The 24,378-nt window shown below is 53.7% G+C and overlaps 1 protein-coding gene across 3 annotated transcripts; it reads left to right on the top strand.

Annotated features, from left to right (window-relative positions):
• Positions 1-6,612: 6,612 nt before the first annotated feature.
• XIRP1 (xin actin binding repeat containing 1) lies at positions 6,613-15,684 on the top strand. 3 transcript variants are annotated; one of them, XM_060162208.1, is made up of 2 exons: positions 6,613-6,750; positions 9,604-15,684. In XM_060162208.1, exon 2 carries the CDS (start codon positions 9,608-9,610, stop codon positions 15,041-15,043), a length of 5,436 nt encoding a protein of 1,811 aa, XP_060018191.1. In that variant the 5' UTR covers positions 6,613-6,750; positions 9,604-9,607; the 3' UTR covers positions 15,044-15,684. The 3 variants fall into 3 exon arrangements, with proteins under 3 accessions (XP_060018191.1, XP_060018192.1, XP_060018193.1); XM_060162209.1 differs by having other exon boundaries at positions 6,627-6,750; positions 9,607-15,684; XM_060162210.1 differs by lacking the exon at positions 6,613-6,750 and having other exon boundaries at positions 7,416-12,961; positions 13,389-13,532.
• The last annotated feature ends 8,694 nt before the right edge of the window (positions 15,685-24,378 follow it).

Raw genomic sequence — 24,378 nt, 5'->3', positions numbered from 1 at the left:
CCCCGGATTTTCCCCTGCCTCCCTGGCTGCTGCTTCTCCTCTGCTACCTCTCTACAGTCCACCTTCCCCAGGGCTGTCCTGAGCCCACTTCTCCTCACAGACTCCTGGGAGACCACCTCCCTCAAAGCCTTGATTCCCGCCTGCACACAAGTGGCCCACCAGGTCTCTGTCACCAGCCCAGTCTTCTCTCCCACCTCCAGATCCGTTCATCCAGCCCCTGAAGACGGGCTCTGCCTGGAGACCCTGCACCTCACGCCCATCTTGTCCGAAGTCAAGCTGTGGTCTCCCCTCTCTGCCAACCTCCCTGCCCTTCCCCTCACGGCCATCACCCAGCCTAGGGAATGGCACCCCCACCCACTCACTTCCCCAAGACAGAAGGCTGGGGACCACCCCTGAGCGCTCCTTCCCCTCACGGCCGAGTCCACTGAATAGTTGTCAGTCTGCTCCCTCAAACCAAGCACCAGGCACTCAGGCATCTTTTAGCTCTTTTAGGTCTTGTCTAGTCTATGCCCTCGGCATCCCTCGGACCAGCCCCTCCTCCCCTCCTCTCTGCCACCATTAACATCTTCATCATTCAGAACCTGGGCCACTATGACAGGCCCTCATCACCAGCCTCCTGTGACCCAAATTGCCCCTGGTTAAAACCCTTCAGGATGGGGCCTAAACTCCTTGCCTGGCATCCATAGATTAGCCCTGCCTGCCACCCAAGACCAACCTCCACCCTCTGCCCGTCCACCCTGCCCTCAAGTCACACCATACACACCTCTGTGCCTCTGCCCATTCTCTTCCCTCTGCCTGGAATACCTTTCTGTCATCTGCCTATATCTAAAGCATCTCATACCCACTGTACAGACACGGAACCTGAGGCTCAGAGCACTAACATAACTTGTCCAAGGTTGTAGAGCTGGGAAGTGGTGGAGATGAGGAACCAAAGGAGGACGGTCTGAAACCTGCTCCTTTCACTCCAAAGCATCCAGGCTCTGCTGCAAGCCTCAGTTTCCCCAAGTGTAAAATGCGAGGAAGGAAAGACTCTGGGCTCTTCCTGCTCTGACTTCTTCCCTAACCAGGATTTCTTGATTTGGGGATGCTCTGAAGCTCTCTGGTGGTGACCTGGGGGTACTGAGCACCACTGCCTAGGATCCCCTAGCCAGCCACTCAGTAGAGAATGCTTGGGCCAAGCTCTGAGCTGGCTGGGCTATGTTACAAGTGGACAGACATGGTCTCCTGCCCTCCCTCCCTCAACTGCTCCAGTTTCCATTCTCTATTAGTTTTCTGTAGCTGTGTGGCAAAATACCACAAACTCAGTGGCTTAAACAATACCCATTTGTTAGCCTAGTTTTGTAGGTCAGAAGTCTGGCACAGCAGGGCTGGCTTCTCTGCTCAGGGAATCCTAAGGCTGAAACTAGTCCTCATCTGGAAATCAAACTTCTGTTCCAAGCTCATTCAGGCTGGTGACAGAATTCAAATTAAAAAGTTCTGCTGTATGAAAGACAATGTCAAAAGAATCAGAAGATGAGGCACAGACTGGGAGAATATATTTGCAAAAGGCATATCAGATAAAGGACTGTTATCCAAAATATACAAAGAACTCTTAAAACTCAACAATAAGAAAACAAACAACCCAATTTTAAAAATGAGTCAAAGACCTTGACAGACATCTCATCAAAGAAGATACACAGATGGCAAATAAGCATATGAAAAGATGCTCCACATCATATATCATCAGGAAAATGCAAATTAAAACAACGAGATATCCCTACATGCCTATAGAAATGGCCAAAGTCCAGAACATTGACAACACCAAATGTTGGCAAGGATGTGGAGCAACACGAACTCTCATTCATTGCTGGTGGGAAGGCAAAACTGGTACAGCCACTTTGGAAGACAGTTTGGCTGTATCTTACAAAACTAAACATACTCTTACCATTCCATCCACCAAGCATACTCCTTGGTATTTACCCAAAGGAGTCGAAAACGGATGTCTACACAAAAACCTACACACAGATGTTTACTGCAAATTTATTCATAATTATCAAAACTTGGAAGCAACCAAGACATCCTTCAGTAGGTAAATCAATAAACTGTGGTACATCCAGCCAACGGAATATTATTAAGCCCTGAAAAGTCATGAAAGAACCTTAAATGCATACTACTAAGTGAAAGAAGGTAATCCAAAAAGGCTATGTACTATACGATTCTAACTATATGACATTTTTTGTAAGACAAAACTATGGAAACAGCAAAAAGATCAGTGGTTGCCAGGGGTTAGAGGGGAGGGAGGGATGAATAGGCAGAGCACACAGGACTTTTAGGGCAGTGAAACCACGCTGAATGATTCCATAATGATGGATACATGTCATTATACATTTGTCCAAACCCACAGAATGTACAACACCAAAAATGAACTCTAATGTAAACTATGGACTTTGAGTGACAATGATGTGTCAATGTAGGTTCATCGATGGTAACAAATGTACCATCTGGTGGGGATGTTGATAGTGAAGGAGGCTGTGCACTGTGTGGGGGCAGGGGGATCTATGAGAACTCTGTACTTTGCGCTCAATTTCGCTGCAAACCTAAAAACTGCTCCAAAAAAAAACAAAGTCTATTTCAAAGGAAAAAAATATACACTGGATTTGGAAGGTTCAATTCAAAATAAAGAATATAAAATATCTCATTAATAATTTTTATTGATACATGTACATATGATAATGTTTTAGAAATTTGAGTCAGATAAAATATAATATTAAAATTAATGTCACTTTTTTCTTTTTGCTTTTTACACTGTGGCTACTAGAAAATTTTAAATGCCTTATGTGGCTTGCATTGTTTTTCTACCAGGCAGCACTGGCCTAAATCTTCAAAGCAACTGCATGACATAGGCACATTATTATCTCACAGGTGGGAGAAGTTAATGTAGCAGACGCTGCTAGTGCCCCTGGATCCCTCACATCTCCCAGGGGTCACTTGCAGCTTCAGTGCACAGCCCCTGTACAGGCTCACAGAGTCCTAACCTCAAACATGTGCATCTCTCTGCCTGAGGGGCAGACCAGAAGTCCAGGGTAGCTAGTGCTTCTGGGACCAGCCCTCAACCAGTGGGGTGAGGAAAGGTGGATAAATACCCCAGCTTCCTCACCCTGGGTGAGGCGTGTTCTACACCAGCTCCCAGAGGGTCCCCAGTGGTATCCAGTCTCAGCTGTCCACAGAAGTAATCTGCTTTCCTTCCCCTCCTCGCTTCTTTACTCCCTCACCACCTTCCCCCCCTCCCAGTGAAATCACTTGCACCCAAATGCTCCTATCAGGCTCTGCTATTGGAAGATCCCAAACGAAGACACTAGAATACAGACAGCTGGAAGACTCTCAGAGGTCGTATAAATAGGAAGAGACAGGCTGGTGATTTGATACCAGCAGTCTGACACCAGATCCCACACTCAGAAACCACACCTCGCTGCCCCTCATGCCACAGCCATGACATTCCTATGCGAGGAGGGTAGAGACTGTGCCCTCAAATCTGTCCAGCTTTGAGCTGACCCCCAAGCAGAGCAGGAAGTGCCTTCTCTAGGTTCAGATGATTTTGTCAAGAGGCTGAGCCGACCTGTCTCCTGCAGCCCTGGAAAGGACCCAGCCTGGCCTGCCCAGAGCTGTGCCTTGACAACGTGTCTGCTTCCCAGCTGGAGGGAAGCCAGGACTGCCAGCCAGTGCTTTGAAGGGCACTCATCTTTGGACCAAAAGGACACACTGGGATCTGGGACTTGGGAAAGCTGGGGGTGGCGAGGATCCAGGGGAAGATATATGGAGCTTACTCATTAATTTAGCTTATATATGCTGGGCACTGTTGCAAATGTGTTCTCTGTGTGTGTGTGTGTGTGTGTGTGTGTGTGTGTGTGATAAGTGTGTATTCCTCACAGCAACCTTTTGAGGTATACACTATTATTATGCCCATTTTATAGGTGAGGAAACTGAGGAACAGAGAGGGTAAGTAACTTGCCAAGGTCACACAGCTAGTAAGTATCACAGATAGGATTCAAATTTAGGCAGGGCTCTTAACCATTCCTGCATTCTGACTCTCCTGAAACTTCTGGTGAGTCTACTGCCAGCTGCTCACTCTGAGCTCTGCCTGAGTACCAGTTCTCCTGGGAGACAGGCATGAACTTATGACTAATCCCCAACTTTAGCAGAGCCCCACTCACTTAGAGGAATGGACTGACAGAGGAATGTGCCCTCAAGACTGGAAAGCAGTAAGCTCCAGAAGGGGGGCTGTAATCACCGGAAAACGACACGCTTCCCTCCTACCCCCTCCCCCAGGGCCCCTCTGCCTTTTGACAGAGATCAATTAATAAGCACAGCCATTCAACCTCAGTGTAATTATTTATTCCCAGCCTCATTCCCCAAATGATTTGAGGGGGCTTAAAAAGATAAATTCACAGCATCTCCACCAAAGATATTCTGATAAATAATGCCTGGTTCATTGCCTTAATGGCCTTGTCACTGACACCCTGATGATGTGATACTGTTAGATCATTACACATAGGGTGACCAGCTCATCCTGGTTTTCTTTGAACTTTCCCAGTTTTAAAACTGAAAGTTCCTTGTTCTGGGAAACCCCTCAGACAGGCAACAAGGACAGTTGGTTACCCTCATTACTCAGGATACAGCCCACAAAGTCTACTTGCTAGAAGACTAAAAATTTAGCTCTGAGCTTCCTCAGAGCCAAGGCAAAGAGGGAAACACTGGGACTTCCCTGGTGGCGCAGTGCTTAAGAATCCACCTGCCAATGCAGGGGACACGGGTTCGAGCCCTGGTCCAGGAAGATCCCACATGCTGTGGAGCAACCAAGCCCGTGTGCCACAACTACTGAGCCTGCACTCTAGAGCCCACGAGCCACAACTACTGAGCCCACGTGCTACAACTACTGAAGCCTGTGTGCCTAGAGCCCGTGCTCCGCAACAAGAGAAGCCACTGCAATGAGAAGCCCGTGTACCACAACAGAGAGTAGCCCCCGCTTGATACAACTAGAGAAAGCCTGCGAGCAGCAACAAAGACCCAATGCAGCCAAAACTAAAAATAAATTTAAAAAAAACAGAAAACAAAAAAAAAAATCAGGTGGTCATAAAAAGTCTTTCTTAATATTGAGATCTAAGAAATTTCTACCATGAGTTATCACACTTGTGGTGAGTACAAAAGTGGGTTCCCTCTAGGCGCTTTTCTTACATATGTAGTAACAGCAGGCCCTTCCATAGCACATGCCATGTGCTAAGCGCTCTCACAAAACCTTCTCATACGTGAACTCATTCAAGTCTCAAAACCACTCTAAAAGGCAGGCACTGAGGCTCCTCTTTCCTTGGCCTGAGAGGACGCACGTCTCCCTGCTCTTTCCAGGGAGAGCCAGGAGTCCACGGAGTAAGAGGAGGGGCAAGGAAAGCAGCAAGAGGGAAGAAGCCAGGGATGGGGGCTTCCAGATGCCCCTCTCCCCTCCCCCAGGCCAACACTGCCTGCCTGACATTGACTCAATGGAAAGAGTGAGCAGTGCCTGGTGTCACTCCCTGGCACCAGAGGGCATGCCGGATGTCAGAAGATCCTGTTCTGCCAGGTAACAGAACGCACCTGCAGTGCCTGCAACACGGAGCCTGGGCAAAATGCCTCCTTCGCGTGTGCTCTGCGTGGTCCCCTGACGCCCCTTACCACACCGCCCTTCCATGCCAAGATCTCTTGAGCCTACTAAGCCCCTTGGACTCTGGGCAGAAAAGGAGGGGGTAGGCGTGACCCCCCCCCCCCAGTCCTTCTGTGACTGGGAAGCTGATGACTCCAGGGTCAGAAATAACCCCAGAGTCAGCTCCCCGTGTGCTGCCCCTCCCCTCCCCTCCCCTCCATTCCCAGAAAGCCTGGGCCCTGAGTCAGAGGCAAGAGCCTGAAAATAAACAAGGACCCAGATAATCTGCTGTGAACACCACAGAACCACGCTGTGGAATTCCCTGATAAATCAGGGACCCAGTGAAGAACTGAGGCCTGGAAACACAGGCGTCTTTCCCCCAGATCCAGCTGCGTGTGCTCAGGGCCAAATATACCTGTGCTGTGGAGGGATAGAAGAGAGAGGGGAAATCTTTAGTGCAGAGGGAGTCGGGGAGAAGGAGTGCTGGGCCTTACTCTCAGGGGTTTCCAGGCCAGGAACTGAGGAGGAGGGCGCCAGGCCTGCCCTCAGGGGGCCTCCAGTCTCGTGGCAAGGTGGACGCACAGCACATGTCAGGAATACTCAGAGGCTGGTCTGGAGTACGGAGGTGGGAGCTGGGCCACTCAGGTGTCAGATGCCCCTCCTTATTCATGCCCTCAAAACAGTGTGGGATACCCGCACCACACACCATGGCTGAGTCACTGACCCCAATCCTCAGATCAGACGGGGATGAATGAAGCTCTCCCCTCCCCACTCCTCTTCCCCTCCCCAACAGAAAGGACATGTAACTGATTCCCAGGACAGACCAGTTAACTTCCACAAGCCCTAAAAATAACGGAACCACTTCATACTCTGAACTGAGCCTCCCCCCACCCGCCCCCACCTTGGCCCACCCCCTAACCAGCCAGATAAAGGCAGCTGCTGGGGCTGGCAGGGGACAGAGACCTGGAGCCAGGGCAGCGAGAAGGCATCTGACGGAGCCGCCAGAGCAAGACCAGCCCCAAACAACGAGAAGAACAACAGCCCCTTAGGCCACACCTGCCACAGACCCCAAACCACCATCAGCCAAGCAGGACACTCGGGTGAGTAACCCACCCCTTTGTCTCTCCACGGCAGGGCTGGATCTCCAGGCTGGGACCCCCCTGGACCCTCTCAGGGTAGCATGTATGAGGGGCAGCTCTGGGTGGGGGAAGGAGGGTGAGGGGCGTGCATCTGGAGGCAGGTGAGTGGAGGGGTCTGATAGAAAGATTCCAAGAAGAAGTTAAGAGAGAGTTATCGTGAGCTCCACGGGGGGTCCCAGAATGGCTGCCACAGGCCTGAGGCCTGCAGAGGGGCAGGTTCCAGCCAGCCTGGCATAATCCAGAAAGGCTTGCGGGAGGAAATGGCCTGGGGTTGCAATTTTTAAAATACAGGTATGGAGTTCCTCAGGCTTCAGGGCTTCTTCCCAAGGGAAGCCCCAGCTAGGCCCAGTGTCTGGAAGAAAGGACAGAGGAGTCGGGGGAGGACATGGAGGCTGGAGGGGGGTAAGTGGGCCCAACTCTGCACTGGTAGGACAAGCCCAGTGCCCAGCTGCTGCGGGTGAAAGTCTTGGCATATCTGGACCGGGAATGTCTCCCCAGGGCTGGCCTGAGCCCAGATCCCCACAAATCATGGCCTAGGGCCTGGGGTGGGATGCAGGCCATCGACTTGCCCAGTTGGAAAGCCCTTGGGGAAGATCTGGGGGCGGTGGGGGGGGGTGGCGGCTCAAGGTAGGGCAACCAGATCTGAGTCTGTCCAGATGTAGAGATGTGTGGAGGTGCTGGGCCAAGAAAGAGCAGACCTGGAAGCAAAAGTAGGGGTCTCCCTGAGAGGCCGGCCCAGCCCTGGGAGGCCGAGCTCAGGGACACCCACTAAGGCTCAGGCCCTGCCCTAAGTCTTGTCCCAGTTCTGAACTCTGCCCTCACCCCACCCCTGTCCCTGCCCTCAAGAACCGTGGTGGGAAGGCCTTGCTACCACCTGGCGGAGCCTCCTGGGTCACCTCCTTCCCCTCTTGGGGCCTGTTTCCCTGTCTGAACAGTGAGGGGGTTGGGCTCAGTGACCTCTGCGGGTCCTCAGGTCTGCCATCTCTGGACTTTGTGATGCTGACAACTTGTGACCATAGTAGGAATTCTGGAGATTCCTGCGGGTGGGGATAGGGTGGAGCTGGTGGCCTGTACGTGCCATCTGCTCAGGCCACCAGGGTGACAGGACAGTGAGGAGGTGGGGACAGTTGAGGTCTGCCTGTGGCAGAGGGTCCTCATGAGAACTCAGAGACTAAAGGAAGCACCCGGAGCAGGTAATGAGACTCGGGCTGCCGGCTTTAGATGTCACACTCCTTGGGGCTCGGATGCCTTTGGTGGACAAGTCGGGGTGGGGTGGGGCACGCAAGGCTCAGTTTCCCCCCTTCTGAGGCAGCCGTGAGAAGAAAGTCCTTCCCCCAGCCCCAGGTCGCTTCGGCCAGGAGAGGGTTCTAGCACTGGTCATGCTGTAGGCCAGGGGCCTGACACCAGCTCAGGAGGCAGGATCAAGGAGCCCAGGGCAGAGAAGGAGATGAGGTGGGTCCAGGCTCCCAGGGGTCCCACTGGCTGAGCCTGACCTCTCCCCAGCGCAGGGCTGCTGTGCTGAGGCCAGGACCTCGGCTATATTTAGCACCGAGTGCGGAGCAGAGCAGTGGGTCAGGGGCAGTAAGAGGGGGAACGTGCTTCTCATACTTTCCCTACTGGCCTCTGGGGACTGTTAGTACACCTGTCACAAGACAGATAAGACACCGAGGACAGAGACCAGAGAAGGGCTTGAGCGGTGGGAGGCCATGGGGGGCAGGGATGGGAGGGGCCTTTGTGGAAGCTGATGGGCATGAAGAGGGAGAAAGAAGAGGAGCACAGGAGATTTGGGTTGCACACAACTGGGGATGAGGATCCACGAGTGAGGGGCGGGGCTATCTCTGCAAGAAGGCCCTTGGTCGCACTGCCTCCCCTCCCTGTGGGTGTCACCCTCACACTCTCCTGGGGTGCCTTCCGGGGAACAGAGGGACACCACGCCACTAAGAAAGCTTCACACTCCCTACCTATGGGGTCTAGGAACTCCAAGCCAGCACTGCCTGCCCCTCATTCGCCAAGATCTGACTCTAGGCCTCTTCTTTAAGTAACAGTGGTTGGGCCAGAAGATCCTTGAGGTCGCTCTAGCTCAGATCTTCTGAGTCTTGGCACAGAAAACCCCTAACTAGGATTCAGAATCAGGCTCTGCCTAACCATGAGATACCTGGTGAACCCTCACTCAACCTCGCTGCTTCCGCTGTAGCTCGGGCTGCTGGCCCCCGCTTTGCCTCCCTGGCCTGGGAAGGGTGAGTGGAGCTGGGCAGGCCACCCCCCTTGCCCCCCTCCCCCATGAAAGTGACAAGTGCGCCCTCTGGTGTTACGAAAGGAAACATAACTGATGACTATTTCTCTCCATGGAAAATAGTTACCAGTTTAGGTAACTGCCTCCCCCTGACTGGGACCCCTTAAATCAGAATTCCCCCAGGCCACTCACCTGAGAGTCTGCCAGGGAAAAACTGATTTTGGCAAAGGCAGGCAAGGACGGGCACGTCCAATTTTCCCAGTGGAGGTTTGGGCATCCCTTGGCTGAAGGACAGCTTCAAAGCCCACAGTGCCCTGTTTGCTCCCTAGCAACCCAGGTGATTCTGAGGAAGCACCCTGATGGATGGCTCCATGTGCATTAAACTCAAGACTTGTCATATATCAACCACGCAGGTGGCAGGGTGAGACCCAGGCGAGGTCTGGAAAGGGAGGGGGTCTAAGCACATGCCACAGCAGGGCTACTCTGCCCCTGGGCCCTGCTCCCTGCCACTTCTCCCAGAAACCAGCCCCATCCCACCTAATGCCCCCCGCCCCATCCTCATCTCTGTCCCCTCTCCTCAGAAGGATGGCCGACGCTCAGACGCAGGTGGCCCCCACCCCAAGCATCCCAGTGGCAGCTACAGAGGACCTGCCCCTCCCTCCACCACCTGCTCTGGACGATCTGCCACTGCCGCCACCCAAGGAGTCCTTCTCCAAGTTCCACCAGCAGCGGCAAGCCAGCGAGCTCCGCCGCCTCTACAAGCACATCCACCCCGAGCTCCGCAAGAATCTGGCTGAGGCTGTGGCTGAAGACTTGGCTGAGATCCTGGGTTCCGAAGAGCCCACAGAGGGTGATGTCCAGTGCATGCGCTGGATCTTTGAGAACTGGCGGCTGGACGCCATTGGGGACCATGAGAGGCCACCTGCCAAGGAGCCCGTGCCCAGCGGCAATGTCCAGGCCACCTCCCGCAAGTTTGAGGAAGGCTCCTTTGCCAACAGCACAGACCAGGAGCCAGCCGGACCTCGGCCATCTGGAGGGGACGTCCATGCAGCCCGCTGGCTGTTTGAGACAAAGCCACTGGATGAGCTGACGGGCCATGCTGAGGCACCGGCAGCTACAGTGAGGGAGCCTGCAGCCAGTGGAGATGTCCAGGGTACCAGGATGCTCTTCGAGACGCGGCCACTGGACCGCCTGGGCTCCCGCCCCTCCATCCAGGAGCAGAGCCCCTTGGAGCTGCGCTCAGAGATCCAGGAGCTGAAGGGCGATGTAAAGAAGACGGTGAAGCTGTTCCAAACAGAGCCGCTGTGTGCCATCCAGGACGCAGAGGGAGCCATCCACGAGGTCAAGGCCGCCTGCCGGGAGGAGATCCAAAGCAACGCGGTGAGGTCTGCCCGTTGGCTCTTTGAAACACAGCCTCTGGACGCCATCAACCGGGACCCCAGCCAGGTGCGGGTGATCCGGGGGATCTCTCTGGAGGAGGCGGCCAGGCCCGACGTCAGTGCAACTCGCTGGATCTTTGAGACACAGCCCCTGGATGCCATCCGGGAGATCTTGGTGGACGAGAAGGACTTCCAGCCATCCCCAGATCTTATCCCTCCTGGTCCAGACGTTCAGCAGCAGCGGCATTTGTTTGAGACCCGAGCACTAGACACTCTAAAGGGGGAAGAGGAGGCTGGACCTGAGGCGCCACCCAAAGAGGAAGTGATCCCCGGTGATGTCCGCTCCACCCTGTGGCTATTTGAGATGCAGCCCCTGGATACACTTAGAGACAAGGTCCAAGTGGGTCACCTGCAGCGGGTGGGACCCCAGGAGGGTGAGAGGTTCATGTACGAGCGTCTATCCAGTGATGGTTCCTCAGCACTGTGCCTCTCTCAGAGTGCCCCCCAGAGGGATGGGGTGAAGGGAGACGTGAAGACCTTTAAGAACCTTTTTGAGACCCTACCCCTAGACAGCATCAGGCAGGGTGAAGCTTCGGCCCATGGGAGCATAAGCAGAGCAGAAGGAACTGATTCTGCTGGGCAGTCCCAGGACATAGGGTCCCCGGTGTATGCCATGCAGGATGGCAAAGGCCACCTCCATGCCCTGACCTCTGTCAGCAGAGAGCATGTAGTCGGAGGTGATGTACAGGGTTACAGGTGGATGTTTGAGACACAGCCCCTAGACCAACTAGGCCAAAACCCCAGTACCGTCGACGTGGTGCGGGGCATCACCCGGCAGGAAGTGGTGGCTGGAGACGTGGGCACTGCCCGGTGGCTCTTTGAGACCCAGCCCCTGGAGGTAATCCACCAACGGGAGCAGCAGGAACGACGGGAAGAAGAAGGAAAGCCTCAGGGAGGCCCTCAGCTTGAAGCATCCCCCAAGGGCGATGTGCAGACCATCCGCTGGTTGTTCGAGACATGTCCAATGAGTGAGTTGGGTGAGAAGCAGGGGTCAGAGGTCACAGATCCCACACCCAAGGCCAAGGCACGGTCCTGCACCTGGATGTTCACGCCCCAACCCCCAGACAGACCAGAAAGCTCCAGGGAGCAGCACCTTGAGGTCAGCCAGGTCCAGGCTGGGGAAAGACAGACAGACAGACACGTCTTTGAGACTGAGCCTCTGCAGGCCTCAGGCCATCCCTGCAGAAGGGGGCCTGTGCGATACTGCAGCAGAGTGGACATCCCCTCAGGGCAGGTGTCTCGTCGGAAGGAGGTTTTCCAGGCCCTGGAGGCAGGCAAGAGGGAAAACCAGGGATCCAGGGTAATCCCTGAGCCCATCCCAGCAGGCTCTGTGCACAAGTTCACCTGGCTCTTTGAGAATTGCCCCATGGGCTCCCTGGCAGCTGACAGCATCCACGGGGGCAACCTCCAGGAAGAGCAGCCCATGGGCCCCTCAGGCAACAGGGTGTGGGAGAGGCAACAGACTGCAACTGAGGGGACCCTGCGGACTCTGCACGCCACACCTGGCATCCTGCACCACGGAGGCATCATCATGGAGGCCCGAGGGCCAGGGGAGCTCTGCCTTGCCAAGTACGTGCTCCCAGGCCCAGGTCAGGGCAGCCCCCACGTTCGGAAGGAGGAGCTGGTGTCTGGCGAGCTTCCCAGGATCGTCCGCCAAGTGCTGCGCCGGCCAGACGTGGACCAGCAGGGGCTGCTGGTGCAGGAGGACCCAGTGGGCCAGCTTCGCCTCAAGCCATTGAAGCTGCCAGCACCAGGCAGCAGCTGGAAGGTCGAAGACATGGACCCTGAGTTCCAGCAGTTGCTGGCTTGTGGCCTCGGGACCTCGGTGGCGAGAACTGGGCTAGTGATGCAGGAGACAGAGCAGGGCCTAGTGGCACTGACCGCCTACTCTCTGCAGCCCCGGCTAACCAGCAGGGCCCCTGAGAGGAGCAGTGTGCAGCTGCTGGCCAGCTGCATAGACAAAGGAGACCTGAGTGGCCTGCACAGTCTGCGATGGGAGCCACCGGCTGACTCAAGTCCAGTGCCAGCCAGCGAGGGGGCCCAGAGGCTGCCCCTGACTGAGAGCATCATCCATGTTCCCCCACTGGACCCCAGCATGGGGATGGGGCATCTGAGAGGGCCGGGGGCCACCCCCTGCCCCCCACAGGCCATTGGAAAGGCAGTCCCTCTGGCTGGGGAAGAAAAGCAGGAAAGTAGATGCACTGGGCAGAAAGGGATGGAAGCTTTGGGAAAGTCAGATGGAGCCACGACTATGCCCCTGGGGCCCAGGTCCCCAAACCTCCAGGCTGCCATGCAGAGTCTGCGAATGGCAACAGCCAAAGCCCAAAGCCTGGACCAGCAAGTTCTGAGCAAGCACAAGCAGGGCCCCACCCCTGGAGCCGCCTCTATGCCCTCCCAGGATAGTCTTCTGCAAGTACCGGCCACAGCCACTGGGACTGCCCAGAGCAACACCAGGCCTCTGGCTGGAGGTGACCCCAGGATCCCAGCAGCCCCCAGAAAGGTCAGTGGGGAACAGAAAGCACTGCCTGGAGGGCTGCCTAGGGGGTGGGTGACTATTCAGGATGGCATTTACACTGCTCATCCCATCAGGACCTTTGACCTACCGGGGGGTGTCTGGCTTTCTGAGAGAGGAGACTTGCCAAGGGGCAGGGAGACTGCGCTCCTGTCTCAGGCTCCCAGCCCACTCCTGGAAGGCCCAGGTCAGAGTCTCGGGCCTGGGCAAGAGGAGCCTGGGAGCCACACACAGAAGGCCTGGGGACCTCCAGAGAAGGTGATGGCAGGACTCGGCCCAGGGGTCCTCCAAGCTGCAGAGACCACCCTGAAGGCTGCCCCTTTAGCCCCCCACACTCTGGCCTCTGGGCCTCAGGCTGCAGGTGCCAGCCTGCACTCCCATAATGCCTCTGTTCCGCCTCCTCCTCCTCTCCCAGCTGCTGTGACGGGACCTGACTTCCCAGCCCAAGCCGGCCATGATGAGAATTCCATCCAGCAGGCCTCTGAGCCCACGCAGGACCCCCTTCTCCAGTCCCACAGCAGCCCTGCTGGCCAGAGAAGCCTTGGGGATTCACAGACAAAAACCCCGAAACTGGAGCCCACCACGCACCCAAGGAAGAAGCCCCAGCTGCCCCCCAAACCTGCACATCTAAGCCAGATCCCCCCGCCTCACTGGCTGCCCAAGCCCTCAGCCCTCTCTCCCAGCTCCTCTAAGGAGGTGGGGCAAGGAAAATACAGACAAGGTGAGACTGGTACAGCTGACCATGACCTTCGGCCAACCAAGGTCCCCACCACTGCAGGCCAGGGCCGAATATCGCCGGCTGGATGCTCCACTGGACAGAGCCAGCACAGCCCCCAGCATGACTCCAGCACCGTGGCCCCCAGGCCCACCAAAAGTCAGGCTGCGGGCAGCAACGACCAGAGCCCTGAGCCCCTCAAGCTCTCAGCTCTCAGCAGTGACCCCACCTCACCACAGCAGGGCCCCAGCCCCTCAGGAAAGAAGTGCACGGATGGTTCCCAGCAAGGGGTCCCTGAGAGCTCCAAGATTCTGCAGGGAAGCCAGCAAGAGCTCCAGGGCCTCCTGAGCCAGGTGCAAGCACTGGAGAAGGAGGCCAAAAGCACTGTGGACGTGCGGGCATTGAGGAGGCTCTTTGAGGCTGTGCCCCAGCTGAGAGGGGCCCCTCCAGCTCCTGCTGCCCCCAACAAGCCCGAGGCCTCAGTGGAGCAGGCCTTTGGGGAACTGACAAGGGTCAGCACGGAGGTGGCCCGGCTGAAGGAACAGACCCTGGCCAGGCTGCTGGACATCGAGGAGGCCGTGCACAAGGCCCTCAGCTCCATGTCTAGCCTCCAGCCTGGGACTAACACCAGAGGCCATTCCCAGGGACCTCTAAAGGACCACAGGGCCCACAAGGTCAGTGTCACAGACAGCAGTAGAGTCAGGCCCAACTGCCCAGGCCAGGAGGTCAGGAGTCAAACTGAGGTTACATGCCACACTGAGGTCCAGGGTCAGGCCAAGGTCAGAAATCACACTGAGGCCAGAAATCAAGCAGCCCCAACCACCCCTTCTACTCGGAGGCTGGAGACCATGAGAGAAGAGTCAAGCCTCCCTCAAGTGTTACCTCCCAGCAGAGATTCACCCTCCTCCCCAACCTTTATCTCCATCGAGTCGGCCACGGGCCAGGCTCAGCCCCACCAGAAAGATGTCTGGGACAAGGCTGGGAAGAAAGAAGCCACCCAGTGCTCCGGACAGCCCCAGCATGCCCCTGCCTCAGCCAGCCCCCTGCCCACCAGGCAGCAGAAAAGTGTTCTGGAGCTGCAGACTGGGCCCGGTGGCTCCCAGCACTATGGAGCCACAAGAACAGTGACCGAGCAATATGAGAAGGTGGACCAGTGCAGGACCTCAGTGCTCACCTCCCCCACCACGGTCACCGAGCCCACAGAGCCGCCCAGGGGCCCAGGCCCCCACCTCGGGCTCCACGCCTCTCCCTTGATGAGGCAGTTCCTGCACAGTCCAGCCGGGCTCAGCACAGGCCTGGCAGAAGCTGGGAAGGTGTGTGTGCCCTGCAGCCACTCCCAGCCAGCTGCTCAGTGAGCCCCTCCACCTCCCACCACAGCCTCCCACCCATCCCCAGGGCCCTGGGACGGAGGTGGGTGCCTACCTCCTGCACAGCTGAGGCAAGGACCAAAAAGAAAGGGCATGTTCTGAGACTTGTGGAAAGTTTCCTTTTCATCAGTTCTTGCCAAAGGGGGGAGAGAAAAGTGGAAAGAAGCCCCTCTGAGTAGCCCAAGCCCAGGAGCTGGATGGGGGCTCACAGCTGCTCGCGGAGGATGTAATCTGTACAGGCACACACGCTCCTCTCACAGGCCTGGCCTGCGTGCCAACACGAGTGAGTATGCACGCCACTGCCTGAGACAGAACCCCGTGAGTGACCTTCAGCCTTCATTTCTTTTGATACAAGTCAAATGTTCTTAGTCTTCTGCTCTTTAATTCCTGGAGAGGACAGGGCCAGCTGCACTGGTCTCTGTTTCAGATTGACTAGGGCCCCAGAAGGGCCCCTTCATTACCATCTCTCTCATTCAGCGAATCATCCTGGCAGCACAAAGGTCATACAGAAAATGTCGGCGATCACCAATGTCCCTAGAAGCCAAAGGTTCTCTCCACCCCCAATGCCCCTGACTCTGTACCCCAAATGGGAAGGATACAGTCTGAATAAACCCAAGTTTTATTCCCTCCTCTCTGTGTCTAACTGTGCATCTGTCCCAGAGTCTGGGTTCTCACTGTAGGGGAAAAACAGCCACACCTCCGGGTGCCCTGTGTTCCTGGCAACAGCAGTGTTAGAAAGCTCTGAAAAGCCACCCCTTCTTCTACCATCTTGGTTGGGAACCAGAAAGGCCTGCCCATCCCCCATTCTCCTTGCTCCCCATCCCCCAACCCATACATACACTGCTGCTCCCTACCTTGGACACCACCCTGGAGTGGAATCTGAACAGAATCCTGCCCCAGAGTGGAAGAATGGCCCAGTCAGGCCCGGGAAGGAGGGAGGGCCACAGCCAGGAGAACTCCAGTGGCCAAGACTGCTGGGCCACCTTCCTCCTGGTCAGGCCAGGTGCAATGTTTAGAGCAGAGGTTCCTGGGAAGGGGAGGGCACAGATCCTGGCCTGGAAAGTCAGAATGATCTGGTGAAGGGCCCTTTTCCACACTTTCAAAAAGCACTGAGCGCCTGCTGCATGCCAGGCCTGTTCTAGGCAGCTGGGACACAGAGGTGAGGTCTAATGGGGTCATACACTCAGGGAACTGACTTTCTAGAATGAGGAGGCAGAGAGACTATGAATAAACAGGAAAAATCAGTTCAGGAATAAGGGTTATGCGGCTGACTAAGCCATTCTCCCACTCTGGGGTAGGAATCTTAAAACATGATGATGTGACAGTGGTAGGTGATTGCCTTAGAGAGTGTGGCCAAGGCACACCCCTCCAAGGAGAAAAAATTTTTCAACTGAGATCTGAATAACAAAAAGCCAGTTATGGGACAATCAGGGGGAAGTGCCAGCTAGGCAGGGGGACGAGCACATGCAAACACCCAGAGGTGGGAGTGAGTGTAGTTCCTGGATTGCCTAAACACCCTTCTGTATAGGTGGACAACTACGATTGTCCACCCCTGCCTCCCCCGACCCACACACACATCCTGCCCCCGATAAGGTTAGGTGGAAACTTGTCCATACTTTGCTTTTGTTGAACAGGTAGGCTCCCATCATACCACCAGCCCAGGGATCAGCCCTCCACATCCCTCCCAGCCCCATCATTGCCTGCTCCACTGACAGGGGTTCCCCTGGGGCAGCAGAGCTCTGAGCTGGAAGCAGTCTGTCCCCTGGAAGACTGGTGTGTATAAGCAATTAAGATAGCAAATCGGCCTACCTGGGCCGGCTACACATCTCATTATTACCCCCTCGCCACGGGTCACCCTCCCCCGTCCTCTGTGGGATCTCACTTGATTACAGGGCCCAGTAACTTATGGCATGACTGTTCTCAGTGTTCCCATTTGTAAAGTGGGCACGATTATAAGTGCCTACTATTGTGCAGATTAAGTGAATTAATATATGTAAAGTGCTTGGAACTATGCCCAGCGTCTGGAAACTCAAGGCTGTTCACTTCTCCTACTGTAATTATTAGTTTTAATCTATCTCTTGTTCTCACCTCCAGGTGGACTCCCTGTCTCGTTCATCTCAGTATCCTTACTGCTTATCACAAGTGCCTAGAAGGCACTGCACAAATGTCAAATAAATGAACCCCTGGGTAAATGAAATGATTGAGTGAATTCACTGATTCATCCAACTAACATTTATTGAGCACCTACTTCATGCCAGGTTCCATCCAGGGTGCTGAGAATAGAGATGAACATGGCAGAATTTACCCCTGACCTCATGGAACTTAGAGAAGGAAGACAATATATTATAAGCAGAGAAGGTAATTTTAGAAGGGAGCGATACTGTGAAGGAAATAAAAACAAGGTCAGCCCACGAGAGGAGAATTGGCAGTTACTTTAGCTTGCGTGGTTGGGGAAGGCATCTCTGAATGACAGAGGAAGCCAGTCCTAATAGCTGGAGGTGGCGGCCTAGGGGAAGAGTGGGGAGAGGTTGGTGGATGGGTAGTGAGCGCACCAGAGGCAGCACGCAAGGAGAACAGCCGCCGCTCAGTAAGGCCTCGCCCAGTGCCCTCACAAGCTATCACACCCGCCATCACACCTGCTGCCGAACCCCAGGCACCGCCTCTCCTCCTGCCGGGGGAGTGGGCGGCATTTCCACGTGGGCCGACTGGGGGCGGAGCATGCGGCGCCCAGACCCCGCCCCTAGCCTGGAGGGGGCGTGTTCCCACCCGCCGTCGCCAAGGTGACAATGACATCACCTCGGCCGCTGGGTTCGGAACTTTTCGGGCTGCGGTAGCCGTTGCTGGGAAACACCCGGCAGGCGCGCAGCCAGGGGCAGGCTCCGCGCGGCAGACGCCGGACGCCAGTACACGCCGTCCTGGCAGGCCCCTGCTCGGAGCCTCCCTCCCGGATTCCAGAAGGATGCCAGTTCCGGTCCTCACCCCTGCCGCGGCCCCATCCAGGACCGTCCTGCCGGCCGGGCGCCTCCTCCCTTCTCATTACTCTGTCACTGCCTCTGTTCCCAGCTTATCCAACAGTCCCCATCTTCACCGCCATCACCCTGTCCCAGGCCACCATCCATCCCGCCTTTCCTGGACCACTGCCATAGCCTCCCAAGTGGTCTTCCCTTTGCCCTGTCTTTACAGTCTGTCATCCACCTGGCACCCAAAGCTCTTATCAAGAGTTTACCAGACCAAGTCACTCCTTTATAATACCCTCCACAGGCTTTCAGCTCACTCAGCCTGAAATCTAACTCTTCTCAGGGGCCTGTAAGACCAGAATGCCTTGCCTCTCAACCTTCCTCTCCAACTTCATTGCCCCATTCTCCTCCTCACCCACATCCCCCTAGTTACACTGGCCTTCCTGATCTTCACAGAACACACCAAGCTGATTCCTGCCTCAGGGCCTTTGCACCTGCTGTACCCTATGCTAGGAAGTCTCTTCTGCAAGATCTTTAGTGGCTGGGCTCTTTCTCACTCACATTCCAGTTCAAATGTCTCTCCAGAAAGAACTTTCCTGATCCATACCTCCTCTGCCTCCCCCACCTATCCCGACACCCACCCACTCCCAATCTATAGCGGCCTTCCTCCAAGTTATCATGCTGTGCTATTTTTGTTTGTTTTCCTGAGAACCTATCACAGTAGAAAAGTATCTTGCTCACATATTTGCTTGTTTATTGTCAGTGTTCTGCATACTATTCCTGCATGGCAAACCACCCCAAATTTAGTGGTTTAAAAAACCATTTTATGGTGCTCATGAATTCTGTGGGTCAGGAATTTGGACAGAACACAGTGGGCATGATGTGTGAGGCCTCAGCTGGAAAGTCTCAAAGGGTGGGGGTAATATGACAGCTAGGGTCTGCAAACATCTGAAAACTCACTCACTCAAATGTCTGGCAGTTGATGCTGGCTACTGGCTGGGACCTCAGCTGGAATGTCAGCCAGAACACATATGTGTGGCCTCCCCGTGTTGCCTGGGCCTCCTCACATTATGGGAGTCTCAGGGTAGTTGGACTTCCTGTGTTGCATCTCATTTCCAAAGGCGTGTGTCCCAACTAACAAGGCAGAAGCTGCATTGCCTTTTATGATCTAGCCTCAGAAGTCACACACAATCACTTCTGCATTAGGTTGGTTACAAGTAAGTCACAAGTCTGTATATTGAATGGAAGGGGTATTAGACACTACCTTTTGATGAGGAAGAGGCAACGTTCTAGAAGAATATGTGGCCAACTTTGGAAAGTGCCATCTCCACAGGCAAATCTCCCTCCACTGGAGTATCATCTCCATGCCAACCACTTCTCATTTGTTTATTGTTGCATCTCCAGTGCCTAGAATGGTACAAAAGCACATAGTAGGTGCTCAATCCATGTTTTAGAGTGAATAAATGAAGGTTTGTCTTTCAAGGAGTCATTTGAGCCCAGTTCTTCTCCCTGTAAGTATAATTCCTATCCCAGCCCTGGATTTTGGCCTGGTCTGCTCTGGAGGAAGCCGTGTTTGCGTTGGAAGGTGGGAATCACGTATAGTTTTTTGTTTGTTTTTTGTTTTCTGGCAGGGACTGCAGGGTTGGGGAGAAAGGGCAGTTATTGGGGATTGAGCAACATGTAGCCAAATGAGATTCTGGAACAGTATTCTACTGTAAGAGGTGTTGAAAACCCAGTCTGTTTCTTCTCATTCTGAACTCTGGAAATGCCCAGGTGAGGACTGTGGTTTTGTCTTCTGGGCCATCTGGGCAAGAGGTGGCCCTGAAGCCGCCCACACACCTATTAAGGTATGCAAACTCTCCCTGCTTTGTGACTGGTGAAGAACCCTCCATTTGATCTTCCCAAAGTCCTGAAGCCGGTACAGTTTCTCCTCTTGTTTTCTCCTGTCCAGGAGGGATGAGCCAGAGAAGTCAACCCAGGCTTCTCCAGGCCCCACCTCCTCACATCAATCTGTGGCTTACCCTTCCCCCTCCCTTCCATCTCCACTGTGGCTTAGGAAGAGTTTGGATGTCATTACAGCGACAGCGATCCCAATGCCCTTCCCACCTCCAGTGCCACCCCCAAACTATCAATCCTCCAGTCCAGCCCTGCAATGGCTCCTCACCACCTCCACCATAAAATCCACACTCCTCCCGTCATTCAAGGCCCTTCTTGTTCAGCTGCCGCCTGTGTTTATAGCCTCTCTCACTCCATTCCCCCAAGATAATCAGACCTTCCAGGTCCTTTAATGTTCTATCCAGGCTTTGTCACACCACCCTGGCTTTGTCCAAGGTCAGCTTACCCACTGGGCACAGCAGGCATGGATGGAGCCTCAGGCCCACAATACTTGATGGGCCCATGAAAATATTCTTCTTTTAAAATCAACAGGAAAAAAAGAACTTTTGGGTAGAAGAAAATGGTTTAGTATATAACATCAGTAACCACCACAGTTATTAAATATACTCTTAAATATTTTTTTACGGAGGAAGGAGCCCATGAAAGCCCAAGTGCCTAAGGCTTACGAAAGTCATAATGCAGCCCCCCTCATTTCCCCCTCCGGTTCATTTCTGTAAGCTTGGTGTTGAAGACACAGCTCTGAGGCAACCTTTTCAAGGAAGCAGAAGCCATGGAGGGTGTCCTTCTCTGACCTCTCAACTTTATGCAGTTTTGTAGCTTGGAAAACGCCGTTGTAAACTTTCGGTTTTGTACGTGTCCCCCCTCCCCCACTACTGTTGGTACCTGCGAGTCAGCGACACACACACACACTTTTTCTCCCTCATGAAGGTACCCGCTCCCCACCTGTGGCAGAGCCGCCAAGTTAGACAACTATCTAACTTCGGAAGAAAATTCTGGCAGAGGCTCAGCCTAGGGGCCCCCGGTAATTGGCCCCTGGTCCCAAACCTGTAGCGACGGGCGCCCGGCCGCTAGTCCCGGGTTGGCGCGCGCACCCAGCCGCGGTGGGCGTGGGGGGCGTGGGGGGCGTGGGGGAGCGTGGGGGCGTGGGGGCGGGGCCTCGGGTCTAGCAGGCGGCCGCTCGGCCTCACGCCGCTGCCAGCTCCACCCACCCCCGACCGGAAGGAGGAAGCTGCCTCTGAGCGGGGAGCTCCGGCCCTCCCCTGACGCACCCCTTTCCTCCTCCCCTCCCGCCTCTCCCGTTAGTTTTCTTACGAAAAAGTGCTGCTGAGAATTCCCAGAAGGTCCCGGATGTGAAGTCACCGGCGTGAGGTCACCGAGCCTGGTTCCAGGAATCTGAAGCTTGTGGGGGAGGAAGGAAAGCGCCGAAAACAGGGGAGCAGGGGGGAGCAAGTGGAGCCGTGGCTATTGTTGGCGGGGGCCCCCTGGCTCCCCTGAGTCCCACGCTTGTCTCCAGCTGGGTCTTCTGACCCCAAGAGAGGTTCCAAGGGAAAAGATGCTTCACTTCTCCCATAGTATAGAAATGCCAGTTGAAACCAGTATACTGATCCAAAAGGAGTGTTTATCCACTTTTGGGAGGCGGAGGGGTGGGAGAGAAATGGAGAACAACCTGGCATTAGGATCAGAATTTTAAATGAACATACCCTTTGACCTAACAGTTGCGCGTACAGTAGCTCTATCACCTACTAACTAACCTTGGAAATCATACAGTATCACTTCTTGCACATTTTGTTCATGATAGGTCACTAAGGCTGGCCCATATTCAAGGGGAGAGGAATTAGATTCCCTCTTTTGATAAGTGTGAAAGAATTTGCAGCCATGTTTTTAAACCATCACAGCTGTTATTATTGTGGCCCTTAGTATACTCTAGCTTCTAGTAAGTGAATTATCTCACTTCTTACCTATCAGCTCCATGTGGGAGAGCAAGGATTCATTTGATTCGTTAAGATCTCAGCCCTTCATCGCTTCCCAGTGAACCTAGGGCCCTGTTCACTGCAGAGCTCGATAGATGGTATAGAAATGAATTTCCTCTTGCAGGAGCTGGCCTTGGATATCGTGCTCCACTTCCACTGGATGACATCCCTGTTGGCCCCATAGAAACCATCATCGACACATGTGAGAATTGTGAGTGTAATGGGATATGAGTGGGGCATGGCAGGGTCTGCTGCACAGACAAGCAATTTTGTTCACATTTCATAAATGTGAGATCAGTGACCATTTCCACAGAAATCCCATTACCTTTGTAATCATCATCATGGTCTTGTAGGCACACCTGTACCACGAGAAGTGAGTTGGCCAGTTCAGCTCAGTTCATACTAAAGAGAATGCCATGGAGTCTAATTTAGCTTGCTAAGAGATTTTTCACACCATTTACATGTGATTGTTTACATGTGTTATATTTCCATTTTATTGTTACTATTATATGGTAGTATGGCCCCAAATCATAAAGATGGATCAGTAGTTCAAAAGAGGTTCATTGGGCTTTCCTGGTGGCACAGTGGTTGGGAGTCCGCCTGCCGATGCAGCGGACGCGGGTTCGTGCCCCGGTCTGGGGGGATCCCACATGCCGCAGAGCGGCTGGGCCCGTGAGCCATGGCCGCTGAGCCTGCGCGTCTGGAGCCCGTGCTCCGCAACGGGAGAGGCCACGGCAGTGAGAGGCCCGTGTACCGCAAAAAAAAAAAAGAGGTTCATTAAAGTATAAAAATAATATTGAAAATAGCAAAAAAAATACTGCAATATAAAATATGATCATATATCCCAGAGTAAATGAGTGTGTAGAATGAGATAATTTTACACAAGGAGAAAAAGAAGTGTGACTCAGAAAGACAGATATGGGAATGAATATCTGAAACTGGGATTCTGTTAGCTGGTAATCATTTTGCCCTGGAGGCATCATCTCTTATGAAACTCTGTCAAAGAGTGGCAGGAAGCCCACTGAGACTTTTGCATCCTCTTCACATCAGATCCCGTAAGCTAGTTAGAAAACCAATCAAGTCTTCCCATAATATGGGTAAAATAATACTGTCCAGTGTGTTCAAGATACATTTTGTCACTAAAGACAGAGAAAAGATCAAAACCAGAGAGGCATCATTAAAGGTGTCCAACTTACAGTGAAAACCTACACACTTCAAACTATGACATGTAAATTGAGTCATAAACTATTGAGGAAAAGCAGAGCAAGCTCCTGGCAAGATTACTTGATCAAACAACACTCTTTTTTTTTTTAATTAAATGAGTCTTTTTATTTACTTGACTTTTTAATATTTTCATTCTTTTTTTTAAAATGGTGACTCCTTTTCTTTTTTATAAATTTATTTATTTATTTTTGGCTGTGTTGGGTCTTCATTGCTGCGCACGGGCTTTCTCTAGTTGTGGCCAGTGGGGGCTACTCTTCGTTGCGGTGCGTGGGCTTCTCATTGTGGTGGCTTCTCTTGTTGTGGAGCACAGGCTATAGGCGTGCGGGCTTCAGTGGTTGTGGCACGTGGGATCAGTAGTTGTGGCCTGCGGGCTCTAGAGCTCAGGATCAGTAGTTGTGGCACATGGGCTTTGCTGCTCCGCAGCATGTGGGATCTTCCTGAATCAGGGATCGAACCCGTGTCCCCTGCATTGGCAGGCGGATTCTTAACCACTGCACCACCAGGGAAGTCCCCAAACAATACTTTTGGATGTCACATGAAATAAATGGCACATAGTGTGAAAGAGCAATGGCTGTCCTAAGTGAGTACTAGCAGACAGTTGGCTTTGTTGTTGAATACAAACCACTTGTGGCAAACCTTGTTCATTGTTGATCCAGAAATTTATTCCGTCCCTTCTTTCCTGATTTTGATCCATACACCAAGGTCTCCAATCTCAGGCAATTAATTACAAGTGGTCTAAATCAATCATGACCAGCCCATTTCCCACTTTCCCAGTCTCCTTTGCTGCGACATGAGACCCAGTTCTGGCCTATTAAATACGATGAAAAGTCTGCTGAGGGTATTTCTATGAATGAAAATTTTTGGTTTGGTTTTGTTTTGTTTTCAGAAAATGGGTATACGTGCTGGTACCCCCCCTTCCCCCTTATTCCTGACTTAACTATGGTCATGATGCCTGCACCTGGGCAGCCATCTTGCACCTATGAAGCACCAGCACAAGGTAAAGGCTGAGAGAATTCTAGAGACACCAGCACTGACACTATTGAATGTCAGTGGCTGCCACCTTCCAGCCTTCCCATTACAGTACACAAGTAAACTGTAGTACATTCTCTATTATTGGTAATTGAAAGCATTCCTAATGGGTGTACCACTGATGTGTCAGCTTGCCACATATTTTCCAAAAACACAGGAAGGAAATGTACCTGCTGACTTTTTGTTCTATGTATCACTGAATTCCTTTGCAAGATTAGATGAATGAGCTTCTGGTTTCCAGTTGGGT

This window comes from Lagenorhynchus albirostris, chromosome 10, assembly GCF_949774975.1.
Source record: "Lagenorhynchus albirostris chromosome 10, mLagAlb1.1, whole genome shotgun sequence".
NCBI classification, from domain to species: Eukaryota; Metazoa; Chordata; class Mammalia; order Artiodactyla; family Delphinidae; genus Lagenorhynchus; species Lagenorhynchus albirostris.
Note: the sequence above shows the minus strand (reverse complement) of the source record. Positions and strands in the feature narration are given on the sequence as shown.

What these genes read in the sequence shown, in the direction of transcription:
- XIRP1 (XM_060162208.1), top strand. Translation starts at nt 9,608, where the DNA reads ATGGCCGACGCTCAGACGCAGGTGGCCCCCACCCCAAGCATCCCAGTG.